General features: G+C 46.5%; 1 protein-coding gene and 1 long non-coding RNA gene across 3 annotated transcripts in view; one reads left to right on the top strand and one right to left on the bottom strand.

Moving 5' to 3' along the window:
• The window catches only part of skap1 (src kinase associated phosphoprotein 1), a 29,318-nt gene extending 15,738 nt beyond the window's left edge, over positions 1-13,580 (top strand). The window contains exons 9-14 of one of the 2 annotated variants that reach the window (XM_052071731.1): positions 5-68; positions 1,307-1,534; positions 4,077-4,130; positions 4,236-4,339; positions 12,274-12,377; positions 13,352-13,580. In XM_052071731.1, the coding sequence (XP_051927691.1) occupies positions 5-68; positions 1,307-1,534; positions 4,077-4,130; positions 4,236-4,339; positions 12,274-12,366 (543 nt within the window). In that variant the 3' untranslated portion in view covers positions 12,367-12,377; positions 13,352-13,580. Of the gene's footprint in view, positions 1-4; positions 69-1,306; positions 1,535-4,076; positions 4,131-4,232; positions 4,340-12,273; positions 12,378-13,351 lie in introns of both variants that reach the window. The other variant, XM_052071730.1, reaches the window with a different exon arrangement.
• On the bottom strand, positions 12,285-14,275 carry LOC127604601 (uncharacterized). Its single transcript, XR_007963367.1, has 3 exons — positions 13,833-14,275; positions 12,502-12,593; positions 12,285-12,404 (listed from the first exon to the last, which is right to left on the bottom strand). It is a non-coding gene; the product is annotated as an uncharacterized LOC127604601 (long non-coding RNA).
• Between the last annotated feature and the right edge of the window lie 67 nt (positions 14,276-14,342).

Raw genomic sequence — 14,342 nt, 5'->3', positions numbered from 1 at the left:
CCAGTTTGCGGCCAGCAGTGCTCAGGAGGCTCGAGAGTGGGTCAACTACATCAGCTTCGTGCTCAGAGGTAAGTGGGCGGGATCAATTCATTTTAGTTTATTCATTGGATTTGGGATTTTTTTTTGTTGGTCTTTTGGGAGGGATCTGGACTTCAAAATGCATCACCGCTGCTGTGCACTGCTTGCACTAGATGACTGCAAACCGTAGAGGAACTGAGTTGCGTCAGTTGATGAGTTAATGATGGGGAAGAAATGCGGGCAGGGGGTGGTGGGAATGTACTTTTTTTTTTTTTTTGCTATTAGGAAAAACAAAGCAAATCGCAAAATGAGGGGAGAGTAAAAACTAAATTTGAATGACAAATCAGTAAAAAAAAATCTGAGATTTTATTTTTGCACGCGCACAATCTGTAATCCCACCTCAAAAATCAAACAAAAACCCCATAATTTGCAAGTCGCTCTTGTATATGAAGTCGAGCCCCCCCACCGTCTCCCCCTCCTACTGACTTCCAGTTTACAGGAAATTGATTTGTAGCCGTTCTGGTTATCCTCCCGTGACATTGATTTCAGCTCAGACCTGATACCTCGTGGTTTGCAGCGGCCCCCGTCGCCCGCAATGTGGCTGCTCGTCCATCTGGAGAGAGCCGGGGGGCCGCCGTGCCCTCCGCCTTCGCTAAAACAGGCTCGGGCTCGGGCCGCGCCACTTGCGGGAAGTAACGGACACGCAGCAGTTTGTCTTGCTTCCGTTTTTTTTTTTTTTTTTTGGGGGGGGGGACGAGAAAATGCAGGCCGATGATGGATGCGCCTCCTCAATTCGAAAAAGCCGCGCTTCATCTTCAACATTTTTTCTTTCCTCTCTTAAGAACGGGAGATTAGATCAGATCAAATGTTTCTAATTATCTGATTGAATCAGACTGGAAACACATGTTCAGTATTGGGAGAAGCATGTTTAGTGTCGCCGATTTGGACGACCCCCAGACAATATTCGATCCATGTTTGGTATCAGTATAACCATACTAGAACCATATTTTCATTACCCATACATTTTTGTAACAAATTTCAAACAAACAAAAAAAAAAAAGAAAACTCAACGCCTACGAGTAAACAATTGCTGCATATTTGGACAGAAAAGCGTCAATCATTTTGTCAGTAATTGTCATCACTTGACAGTAAACATTTGAGACTTTCTGGAAGTGGTTATTAGAGCTTTGTGTGCAAAGATGAACTAATCGGAGCCAGATGGAGCCTGAAATCCAAACACAAGCTCTCTTTTTTTGTTTTGTTTTTGTGAACATTCCTCTTTCATCAGATCTCAGCTCCAGCACCATTCCCTTTGACGAGGACGAGGATGATGAAGTGGGCGACGACGAGGACGAGGAGGGGAGCTACGATGACATTGAAGGGGCGAGCGGCCCGACCCCGCCCTGGCCCGCGGCCGCCGCCGTCGCCGCCGCCAACCGGGCGTCCCTCGGTAGCACGGGAGGGCGTGCGCAGGCTGACGAGGACGACGACAGTGACATTTACGAGGTTCTGCCAGGTATGGACACTCAACTCGCGTCTGTCATTCATATTAAGCCCTTTTTTAAGTATCGAAAATTGCTCCCACTCAGAATAATATCAAGAAAATTCATTTCTGAATGCCGGTCTGTCTGCGTTTGGCTGCTGGCGAGTCCCAACAAGTCCCGCTTTTGCCATCGAAAATGAATGGATAGATTGATCGATACTTCTTTCCTTTGTGTTGCAGCACATCCAATTAGCTGACGTTGCCAGGCAACAAATAGCCTCCCCGTTTCAGCTCACAAAGTACAGTTTGGGATGAAATTGCCTAGCAACAGCAATTTAGTAGGAATGAAGACCCGTCCGGGATCTTAAAATAGTTTTGCAGCTCTTCCTGATAAATCTGGCATAGATTGAAGGATTTGGTACATTTTTTAGGACCTTTGACCTCTCTGACCCTTTGGGACCCAAAAAAAATGAATTTGAACAATTTTTATAAAAAATGATGTTGTACCATATTCGAATTACATTTTCCATTCACATATATTTAATACCTAAACGCTGTTGTAATGACATTTTAGTAATCAACACAAGTTAGTGTTTATTAAGTTAGCATTAAAAAAAATAATCAATTGGATTATAACCATATTAGTTGTGGTTTCTCTGGCCAAGAAGCACATAAACATTTCACTGCTAACAAACGCGGACAGAAGGACATCTTGCGTCCATCATTGTTTGACAATGTCGTACATGTGTGTGTGTGTGTGTGTGTGTGTGTGTCCACAAATGATAGTTTTAATTAAAACTGCCCAGCAACAGCGGTTTTGTAGAAGTAATGAAGGCCCTTCCGGGAGCTTAAAATAGTTCTGGGGCTCTTCGTATCAAATCTGGGATAGATTTGAGGGAAAACGTTCCTGCGAGTCTTCGCAAAGGGCACGCGTGGCCTCGTGTCCGGGAGTAGGAGGACAAAAGGCGCGAGTCGATCTTTTCAGGGCCATCGTCCATCACTGCTTCTATTAAATAAGATACATCAAGATTCGGTTTCACTCCCCGAGTACATTACCTTTGCCAAAATCTGCGCTGAGAGGCTGATCAGTCTTGTGTGTGTCACGCCGCCGTTCAAAGCCATCTGGGAGGAGGCACGGGGCCCGACCACAGATGGCGGATCGGATGACGGCCTCTTTCGTTCACATTCTCACCCCGTCACTTATCAATCACCGCGCGCCGCACTTTGCTCCCTCGCAGCCCGCGCGCGCTCATTGCTTTCCCTTCAATTCGTATTTATGGCCGTTTTCATCCTTGAACTTTTCCGGAGAGCTTTTGGAGGAACCCACAAAATCACGTCGGAGACATAGTCGCACATGTTCACTTTTTCTTCGCGTGATACCATTTCGAGTATTGAATTTATTCTCGCCGCCACTGAGCACCGGTGTCTCTAGTTAGCTAGCTATTCGTCAACCCTTGTTGCCAATCAAACCATTTTCAAACCGGCTTATTCGTACCCTGTTAGAACGATATTGTAGTTCCTTTAAACCAAAAACGGCCCATAGAGTTGTAGAATCATATTTGAAACATATTTGTAGTACTCATAGAACCATGTTGTCAAATATTTTTTTTGTCCTCCGTGTTTATAATATTCATATAAATAACAGAATTTTAGTTTTCTGTTTCGAGGCAGAACTGCTGATTAAGGACAAAGAGACGGCCAAAAAAAAAAATCCAAACAGCAAAATTGTACTGACAAACTTGTCACTCATTGGCATTGTGTGACATTGTAGTGCGTGTATGTTCTTGGGTGTGTGTGTGTGTGTGTGCGTGCGCCCTTCTCTTCCTGGAAGCACGGGTGCAGCTTGCTGGCAACGGTATAGTGTTGCCTCGCGCTGGCGTGGCTGTCATCCGGCGAGTGTTGACGATGGATGTGCGGAGCAGACGACGGTATCACTGTGTCCCAGCTTAGCCCACCGGGTGCGAGTCCCCTTCCCCCCCGCCATCCACTCCCTCAGCCAATGAGCCTCTGCAACAGCCTCTTCTTCGTATTGATCGTCACGTGGGCGGGCAGTCTGCGGCGAGAATCACAATCAACCTGCGCCGCATTCACATGAATCTCACCCTGACTCCATTTTACACTTTTTTTTCTTTTCGTAATGGCTCTTTTATTGTCTCCTTCAATGGATGCACATCAGCAAATGTTAGCATTGAGCCGCGTCACTTTGATGCTCCCTTTTTAATGCCACCGTACAAGGCCTCTCTCCACTCCAAACCGTCGATACTCTCGTTTATTTGCGATTATGTACAATTGAATGTATGCCGATATTTCAAAGTGGGTGTAAGCATTTGAAGATTTTCATGACTATTGATCTTACCTCATATTCCACTGAATTGGATTCCTAAACGATTTATCCTATTTTTCTGCTTTTTCTCATTTTTAGTTAGAAAACTGGCCACTGTTGTCATTGTGGTAAAGATCTGTTGCAAATCATTTAAAACACACCAAATACAAAACAATGCAACATTACGGAAAGAATGAAAACAAAATGCCCGTGAATGCCACAGTAATAAATGAGCCATCTTCATTTTCTTAGATGAGGACTTTCCAGATCCTCCCGCCGACTGTTTGGAGTCGCCCAGCAAAGCAGGTGAGAAAAAAAAAAATCTCAGATCTGATTCATTTAATGATTTAAAAACAATAATAAATACAATAAATAATAACACACTTTTGTTTTCGGTTGTGTCCTTAGCAGTTTTGGATTATGCCAACTACTACCAGGCTGTGTGGGACTGCCAGGCTGACGCGCCAGACGAGCTGTCCTTTCGCAGAGGAGACCTCATCTTAATTCTCAGCAAGGTCTGTCCGCACTCGGTCGTGTGTGTCTCTGTGTTTTATTTTGAAGGCTCGAGCCAACTGGATAAAACATGTCTAAAACGAACTCGAATTAGGCCTATTTGTTTTTGTCTTTGTCAATTCATTTCGTCCACGTGCCTTCGGGCTTTATTTAAAATGTATTTATTTCCGTATACGTGTTCAACGGTCAAGGAGGAGGATGGAATTGTAGTTGACTTTTTTTTTTTTTTTACACAATACTAAGACTATTTTTCGGGTCTTTCACTCAACAAATACTCTGTATAGGAAAGAAACTAAAACGAATGCGAAAAAGAAACTAAAAGCATTAAAAAAAAAAGCAAATATTTCGAATCGCGGCTCAACTAGCTGTCAATGTTTGGCCACGCGTGAAAACTGGTTGCAGACAGGCGCACGCGGCATTCGCCCGCGTCACTCCGTGCGCAGCGGCTATTAGCGGTGGCATTTTCACTGTCAGACATCAGCGAAATCCCCTCTTAGAAAGCAATGAAATTCGCCGTAAGAGAGCCGTGAAATTTCTTATTATGGCAGCGACGTTCCCTACGGAGCTGGTGAGTGCCAGACAACTTGGCGGGGGCGTCGTTCTCTTCGCGGGGCTCGATGGCGAAGTGGCACGGCGGCACTGGGTAATGGTGCCGTCGGTCATTATGGCGGCGCCATCTCGGGGGTTAATTGACACTGCCAGCGGCTTCTCTCTTCCTTCCTGCCTGCTTGGCGTCGACGGCAGGCCATTCCCCTTCTTCTCGCGTCTCCCTGCAGCACCCCCTTCTGGAAATATGCCCCGCCATTGGGAACCGGCCTGCACTCTCTTACTCCCCCCCTAAAATGATCACCAACGGTGTGTGCGCGCTGTATCTCAATTGGAGGAAATTACGGAAATGCTTCACACCAACACAAAACAAATCACCGATAATGGACGTCTCTTCCAGGGGTTCACCTCAAGCCACCATCCGAAATAAATACGAGACCGGTTTCATCTTGAAAGTCCTAAAACGGCATCGGTAATTGCAAAACAAAGCCGCGCAAGTCTCTTTCATGTCCGAACCGCCTGGAAGCAGAAGTCGCGCGCGACTCCACACCTTTTAATCAACATTTAAAGACACTTGAGGGGGTTTGCTTTGCGGCTGACGTGCGAGCGGGCGAAAATAAGTTGGCAGCTCCTCCTAGCACTGCCAGATGGATGAAACGGGCTTCTGCTTTGACATTTTCAGCCAGACAGCCGCTGCTGATAAGCTGGAAATGTCAAAACGGCGAACATACATTTGTCTCTTTGGTGTGCTAAATAATAATGCATTTTATTTTGGGCAAAGTCGTAGAAAGCACATACAACACAAATACAAATAATTGTATATTTATTAGAACCAAAGTACTTGTTTGTGTTTAAAGAGGCCTGATTTTAGAAGTGACTTAAAGGGAAAGTCAAGACAAACATTTTCTTAATATGAATTGAGCAGAAAAATTCACCAGTTTTTATCCATCTAAGCGGCGGCCATTTTCACATCAGGCCGCTCTGTGCTGTCGACTGAAAATGACAAACCTGCGCCTAAGGGAAAATGTCAAAATGGCCGTATCCTGAGATGGACAAAAGGGGTTGGATTTTTTTTTATTCGTCATATTCCACAAGCACAAGATTAGTTCTGTATTTACGCACCCATATTTCTGTCACGAAAAGTTTCGTCGGGATGTAGAAGCATCTGCGAAAGGCTGACGTAAACTCCAGCCTCAAATCAAAGTTCACTTTCATGCGTGTTTTGGACGATGCGCTCGTAAATTGCGTGCAGACAATCTCCTGTCGTTTTTTAAGTGTTTGCTTTGATGACCTGCGTCCATATAACGCCCCCGCTGAATAGCACCACGCCGATTATAGCCTGCAATCGCCTATTTACTTTAACGAGCCCTCTGGGAGGACTTCCCCACGTCTCGCGCGAGCCGTCGACTTTTACGGCAGCTTTCGGAAGAACCTTGACCTCTTACGGTGAAATACGGGCCCCGGGCTTGGGACTCTAGTCCGTCGCCTATAAAAACTGAGAGCCACACACGTGGAACGAGCGTAATAAAAGCTCATAAATTGTGAGGGGGCGGGGGGGGGGGACGTTTGTCCGTGCTGTTATGTCAACACGGAGCATAATTACAAGGTAATAAGGACACGCGCGCTAAGTGCTAAATCAATGCCGCTAACAACGTGTTGCGTTGAAGACTGAGCGTCGGCGCTGCCGAATGGACCCGCGGTTGTCCCGTGGCTGTGAACCGAGCGCAACGTGCCCGTTGTACGCAAGACCCTCGTCCATCATTATTGATCCCTCGCTTACTGTAAAGTGTGCACACTTTTTACTGTATGCGTGCGTGCGCTGCGTGTGCGCGCGCCCGCTGGTATCAATGACAAAGTAAATAAATTAGGAAGCTCACAACTCATGTGAACGCCATTAGTTAGAAGAATTCATCTCTCGGTCGCCATGTTGGCCCGCCGCTGGTCCCTGATGCATGTGACGCGGGTCATGACCAGATCCGTCATGGAGATCTTTAGCGCCGGCATCTCATAGAAGATCAAGTGCGATTTTCAAAACGTGAGTCATGACTGTGTGCCGATGTTAAAAAAAAAAATAATTAAAATGACAGGATACGACACTGGGGGTGTAAAAAAAAAAATCCAGATCACTTAAATTAATATTTTATGTTCTCAAGGAAACACGCACAAAATACTTTTTTGTGGCCACAAATTAGTTACAACGTGCACAAATAATATTAATTTGTAGCTACAAAGAGGATATAATGTGTGCACAAAATACAAATGAATCCTATTCATGACATTCATTGTATACCTCGTTCATGCCCACAAATTAGCATAATGTGGACAAAATCTTGTACTTTTGGGCCACAAAATCATAGTTTATGGTCAGGGAAAATAATGTTGATGAGACCTTTTTGGCAAGTGCTGGCAGTGACAAGGCAGTCAGTGCAGACAAAAATAAGAGCAAAGTTAACAACCACAATGATAATTTTTTTTCTTAAATGTGACCAACAGCCATTAGGGTTTAGGAAGACTTTTTCCTCCAAAAATATCACTTGGCCACTAATCACTATGCTGTAGCCACAAAATGCTCATTTGTGCTCACAAATGAGCATTTTGTGGCAACAAATTAGCATTATTTTTTTTTCCTTTTTGGTGCACACGTGATATCTTGATTGTGGCCCCGGTTTCATTTTTTTTTTCCCTCGACATCACGTCAAGCCTGAGCCACCATAGCCCGCCGCTCCAGCCCCGATTGATTATTGATTTACACGCGGTTTCGCTATTGCTCGAATTTGTCACACTGGCTAAAGGGCTGTTGTTGTTTCACATGTGCCCTTCGCTACAACATCAGCTCGCCCCTGCATTCTGCCCCACTAATTTATGTGCCCGGCAACGTGGGCTCCACAGGTCAGCTGTCACATTCCAGTATTCCCACGGGCGCTCATGGAGAACGGCGGGATGGACTGGGAGGCGATTTATGGTGCAAACCCGCCTCTCCTACCTCTCCCCGTTTTGTTTTTTTCTCCATCGTAGTGTCTCCCCTCTTCCTCAGAGCGGCGGCCAATCGGAGCCCGCGAGGGCCGAGCGGCGCCGACCAATGGCGTGGCCAGCTCCAAAGTGTCCAGCTGCTTGTCAAAAGAGACGAAAGCTCGTGGACGGCAGCGGCACCTGGTGGTGCCTTCCAACAAAATACTCAAAGGGGAATCGTGACGTGGAAGGGGGGGGAAAAATGGCGGAATGGTTTTAAGTTGAGGAGATGCTCAGAAAACATGGACGCGCGGAATATATATCGACACAAAAAAGCTTGAGGTAGATACACAAATACACATTTGCTTAGAAGGCAGACCAGCGTGCACACAAAAAACACATTCAGGACGTGTGTGCAGACACACACCACACACACACATATACCCTGAAGGAAGGGTCTTCCGTAGGTCAAGACACACAAAAACTCGGACCCAAACTTGAAACCGGAACACCGGCCTTTAAAAAAAAAATTTTTTTACAAAGCCTAACCCTGACCACATCCCATTTGAAAGTCGCAACTTCGCAACACTATCGCTGCGTTATTTCGAAACCCTTAACATCCCCCTGAACCCCAACACTTGGCTCGCAGATCCGATTTTGTGACCATAACACTTTTCTTGACTTTTATTGAAATGGATGCCGATAGGAATTTGTCTGCCGCTGTGTATGACAGTCCTCTGGAAAGCTCGCAGGACTGATGCATTGCCCAAAGAGGACATTTCCTGCATTTGCCAGATTAAACCGCGCCCAATAAAAGTACAGTCATTTGAATCGATCAGTGTAAATCGAATCAAATGAAAACCTTCCGTCGAAGCGCGGCTCTTCCCGGGGGCACGCGGCGCCCCTCGAATAGCAGAAAAAGGGACCCGCGATTATTTCTCAATTGGAATTATCGTTCATATTTAAATTCCTGAACAGGCAGGCAAAACTTAACCTCCTCCCTGGCATCCAGTCACGTACTTCCTTGACACCGCTGACGCATTAGCCCATAACAAACTGTAATTTGTAGCTATGACGTCTCAGAAAAAAAAAAAAAAAAACGCTGCTGAACTGTTATTTCATAAATATTACAAAATATGTTCTGTGTAAAAGGAATCAGCATTAACCAAAAATTCCCCCAGTACAGCTTACGTGCATCTCCGATGATAACATTTTGTCAAGAAACTGTTGAAATCTGCTTTCATGGAAGAAATCGGAGATATTTTTTTTGGACAGTTTAAGAGGCTGAAAATTCCCATGTACCTAAGGTCTGTAAATGCGAATTTATCTGAATATTTTCTGATTAATTCAGCAATCGATGAGCGACAATTAATCAATGGATTTTGCGAGAGCAACTTGCTCACGGTGTTCTTACGTATCTTGCAAGCGGCAGTGATTACAAACTCGCTCGTAAAAAACAAAAAAAAAACGTTCATATCGTCTCCCGGGCGCCGTCAAAAGTCAAATGCGGCATACAAAAGAGATGCTGAGGTCGCCCTTTCTTCTTTTGTGTGAACTCTGTCACCCCCCCCCAAACCCCAGCCCCCACTTCCCACCCACCCCCTGCTCTGTCACACAGCCATTTAAGGACCCCCGCTGCTATTGTGGCCATAGACACCAAGCAAGACATCCTATTTACCACCCCGAGTCGCAGGGGGTCAGTCTGGGGTCCGGGGTCACGCAGGAGGCAACGGTCACCGTCCGGTCAACTACAGTAGGTCATTTATTCAGGCTGGGGCGAAAGCCCGATCCATTCCGCTTAATTATTATGAATGTGAGGGGGTTGGGGGGGGGCGTAAACAGCAGTCATCATTACAGATGCTTGGTGGCGTACAGAAATGCTCTTTAAATGGCCATTAGCTTAAGCAGCCCCGTGTCGTCCCAAAGCCCCGCCCCCTCTCCATTTCATCCCCTCATGCCGAGATCTTCTCCGAGCTTCCCCTTCGTCTTTCCCAACACTTCACCTTACTAATTAAAAGGCCTTTCGGAAACAAAGAGCGATGCTAAGTGGCCCTCCGGATGTGCAGAGGTGCACAAGTGGCGTCCATATTTCTGAAATGCTTCTGCATCCTCATGTTTGGATAGACGGTTAGCTGCGGTTTATCGTGGGCGATGAGGTCGCAGAACCACTTATAAAGGCTGAAAATCACGTGGGTGTGTGTGGGTAAGGGTGTGTGCGCTTTTTTAAAATAGGCATGGGCGTTTAATGATACCATGGAGGCTGCTGATTCCAGCCACTCCAAAAATTGCGGTGTCAAACAACTTCCCATAGGCTTTAAATATTATTCATTAAAACGCAATTAAATGTGTTGAAACAGTTCTTCTTCGAAAGATAGAAATTTCACGAGCAGGCCGCCATCCTGATTGCAGGTGAAGGGAGGGGGGGGGCGCATCTCCCTGCCTGCCTGCCAAAGGCCTCCTCCATGTTTCTTTGTTCGCAAGATGGAGGAAGTGCAGCCTCCCCGAGCGTGGGCTGGGAGGATGACGACAAGGAGGTGTGCGGAAGGGGCGGGGCGTGCTGGGGGGGGGGGGGGGGCGTGAGGTGGCGGCGGGTTCAGCGGCAGGGCAATGAGAGACTTCCTGCGCTCCATCACTCCCAAGGCCCTCTGCCTCGAGTCAGCTGGTGGCCGGCGACATGCACCATTATTAGCGCCGAAATAGCTCGAGATAGATATGGATGGATGGGGGGGGGGGGGGGGGGAGCGCGGCGTGTAGCTCGGCGTCCTTAAATATCACGACACATCCAGTCAATAGAAGCCATATGGTGCACAAACACAAAAACTAACCGTTAACTACTCAATCATGCGTAAAACATTAAGAGACAAATATTTGTAAAAACGCGAGGAGGAAGGAGAGGCAACAAACGGCGGCGCCGGCGATGACGCCGCGGGCTCACCTTCCTCCTGGCAGTGAGCAATGTGCCAATCAGGGCGCCGCCATTATCCGGGTAACTGCCCCCCCCCACCCCACCCCAACCTTCCGAGTGGTAAATAAAGGACGACGGCGGGCATACTGCTGCTGTTGCCATGGCAACTCCCTCCTCCCCGCGAGATCGTTCCCTCCACGGCGGAGGAAGGAGAAGAGTCACCGGGAGGTCACAGAGTCGAGGCGCCGCCGCCATACCGCGGCGCTGTCGGGGCCGCGGTATGGCGGATGAATGTGCTCAGATTTTTACAGTCGGTTTCGAAAAGGGAAAGTCGAGTCCAAAACCTGACCGAACCCAGAAAACAACGTGACACTTGTGACCTGTGATGTCATTCCCAGTCAACAGCAGAGGGCGCTATAATGTCAAAACAGCCTACCGATCTGAGGTGGATAAAAACTTTGCTGCCAATTTCGTCCACAAATATTAATTAGAATTTTTTTTTTGCTTGGCTTCCCTTTTAAGAAACTTTTTTTTGTAAATTCAACTATTTTTTTTCATTGACTGCAAAAAAAAGGGAGTTGAGCTTGGTCATAATGTTAAGCGAGTCGCTCAATCGCTCCCCCACCCCCCAGCCCTTGCTGGGCCCTCCCACAACCCCCCCCCCCTTTTTCAAAACAAGACATCGCACAGAAGGAGGAGCACGTCGTTTTTGTCATTTGGATAATTCACTCAGCGATGTGGCCATTACGGCAGGTGTACTCTGGATGAACCCGTTGCGATTGCGAGGAAGATGGACTCTGCACGCCTGACAGACTCCCGCAGCCGTTGGCTCCGCCACCCCGCTTCGCACCGCGCCCCTCTCGTATTAAAATGGTGCCGCCGATAATCCAAAAGACCTTTCCAGGGGAGAATTTGAAAGTGTTTTGCACAGATGGGCGGCGCAGATAAATACAATTCTCTTGTCGCTGCCCCCCCCCCCCCCCCCCGACCCCTCATTTTCCCTGATGACTCGCCACCAAGACCGCCGCCATTGCGGACATCTTTCTCGACATCACGCTGAGCCCATTGATGGACAGAGAGCGAATTTCAAAATTTGATCCAATGTGCGCATGCTTGCTGTCACTTGACGTTTGCCCACAAGCTGAGTTTGAGCGTGGCCAACCGTCATTTTCAAACAGCCTCCTTCTCCAACAGCTCCAACAAAAACAGCGGCAATTAAAACCAAGTTATGCAATCAAGAACCAATTAACATCGAGTTGTCCTTCTGCCGCCGCCGGCTAAATTATTTCATTTAATTTTTTTTTTAATCAAATATCATTTTAGGACTCGAGGCAACACGAGTTAATCTTTTCATATTTAACAATTGCTGGATCGTTAAATATAATATGGACGCATTTTGTTGATTGTGGTTTAATTTTGAATCGCAAAGTAAAAGGTAGAAAAAAAAAGTCTCCCTTTCGTTTTGAATTGTCCCAAACACTTCAATCTTCCTCACAATGAGAATGATTGACAGCTGTTATGTTTCATTGCTTTCAGGAATACAACATCGATGGCTGGTGGGTCGGCAACTTGAATGGTGTCGTTGGGATCGTCCCCAAGGACTTTATGCACCCGGCCTATATCCTGTGAGCCGCAGCAAGGTACGGGCGAAGCAAAAGCGTCCAATTCTAACAACAGGCAAAACAGGGGGATTTTTTTCAGAAAATAAAATCTGAGTTATTGACAAAGATCACACAATTATGCTGCAGGTGTTCAGTCACTCACGAATGAAGTTTGCAGACGATGAACTATTTGAGGTCTTCTGGGGGATGTCAGTTGCAGGTTTCTATCTTGGCCACCAGGCGGCAGAGTTTCCCCTGAAGTTCAGAGTGCAACGGGTCAAGCGAGACGCATCAAATCTGTGTGTGCCCTGTGATTGGCAGGCAACCGGTTCTCGGTGTCCCCCGAAGACAGCTGGGATCGGCTCCAGCACGCCCCGGGACGTTTGTGAGGACGAGCGGATCAGAAAACGGATGGACAGTGAACATGTGGCGAGCGCTTCTGCATCACAATTGCAGTTGAATGGTTTGAATTTTGGGGTTCCTGCGCATGTGAAGGTTTCCTCCTACATTATAAAAATAGGCACACGAGATGAAGCGAAGACCGGAAATTGTCAAAGAAGTGTCAATGTAAATTTGCTTGCTTGTCCAAGATGAGCTGACGAATCGAGCTTCTGCAGAACTCTGGCGCCCTCTGCTGTTACAAAAGAGACTAGACACCATTGAGAAGATGCTATCAAAAGTGTTCAAATAAATGTCCACTGTCTGATCCGCTTATCCTCGATAGAGTTGTGCTGGATTTAATGGCCTGAAAACAACAAATCACATAGTCTGGTAGAGGGAGAGCATGCAAGCAACACATAGGGAGGCCAGACACGGGATTGAACCCTGCTCCTCTATACTGAGAAGTCAACACACTAACCAGTGAACCACAGGCCTCAGCTAGAGTTCAGGAGAGTAAAGTAGTATATGTATAGTAGGGTACGTTTTTTTTTTTCGGATCTCCATGTTTCCTGCCCAACATGAAATGAAGTTTAATTTCACAGTGATTTTTTTAGCCGTTGCATGTCCTTCAGCCTCTGGACCCGTTTGGACCAGCCGAGAGCACCCAGATAAGACTTGCGTCTCAACTTTCCAGCGGAGTTGCCCTTATCAACAAAGCATCTTGAATGAATCAAGTTGGCTTCCACGTTTGGAAGTGTGCAGACGGATGTTTTATTTGTGACTGAAGCAGACAAGAAACGTGTGTTTTATTCAAGCACTTTATTCACGATCGCCAATAAAGCAAAGTAACAAAACGACACTGTCTATCTCTTTGTGATGCTCGTCTTCAATATCAAAGCAAGTTGGCTTTGAACCTCCATTTCTGATCTCGGGATGGCATTATGAAGGGAGCGCAGGGGAGAAACTGTTGAGGTTGAGGGCTTATGGGTTAGGTTTGAGTGCTGGCACGAAGGTGAACAAAGTCACGGGTGCATTTGTTTGTTTATTTTTTAAAGGGACAAATATTCTTTGAGGGAAGCATCCAGTGAAAAGGAGAAGTTGAGCACGCGTTACCTTTGCACAACACGTCGCCACTTTTGCACGCCGGCAGCCGACGCGGAGACAACGTTACTGCACAGTGGTCGTCTCCTGAGCATTTTAAAAAAATCCAAAAATGCCTGACTTAGACCGAAAGTACCTAAACTAACTTCGCTCACGCGTTTGAAGAACACCAAAAATATGAGCGAACAAAACGCCAAGGAAAACAATGACTCGCTTCCGGTTCTGGTCCGCCTTTTAGTTCCGGGTCGCAGCTCCGTGAACTTGAAAAATAAATTCTGGTTCTGGTTAATATGCGTCGAAAGACACAGGCAAAGTTTTAAAAACGCCTTACTATACGGGGTCATTTTTTTCGGTCTCAAAACGCCTTACTATACTATGTCGTTTTTTCGGGCTAAAAACGCCTTACTATACTATGTTTTTTTTCAGGCTAAAAACGCCTTACTATACATGGTCGTTTTTTTCGGTCTCAAAACGCCTTACTATACTATGTCGTTTTTTTCGGGCCAAAAACGCCTTACTATA

Source organism: Hippocampus zosterae, chromosome 7, assembly GCF_025434085.1.
Source record: "Hippocampus zosterae strain Florida chromosome 7, ASM2543408v3, whole genome shotgun sequence".
Taxonomy (NCBI): domain Eukaryota; kingdom Metazoa; phylum Chordata; class Actinopteri; order Syngnathiformes; family Syngnathidae; genus Hippocampus; species Hippocampus zosterae.
Note: the sequence above shows the minus strand (reverse complement) of the source record. Positions and strands in the feature narration are given on the sequence as shown.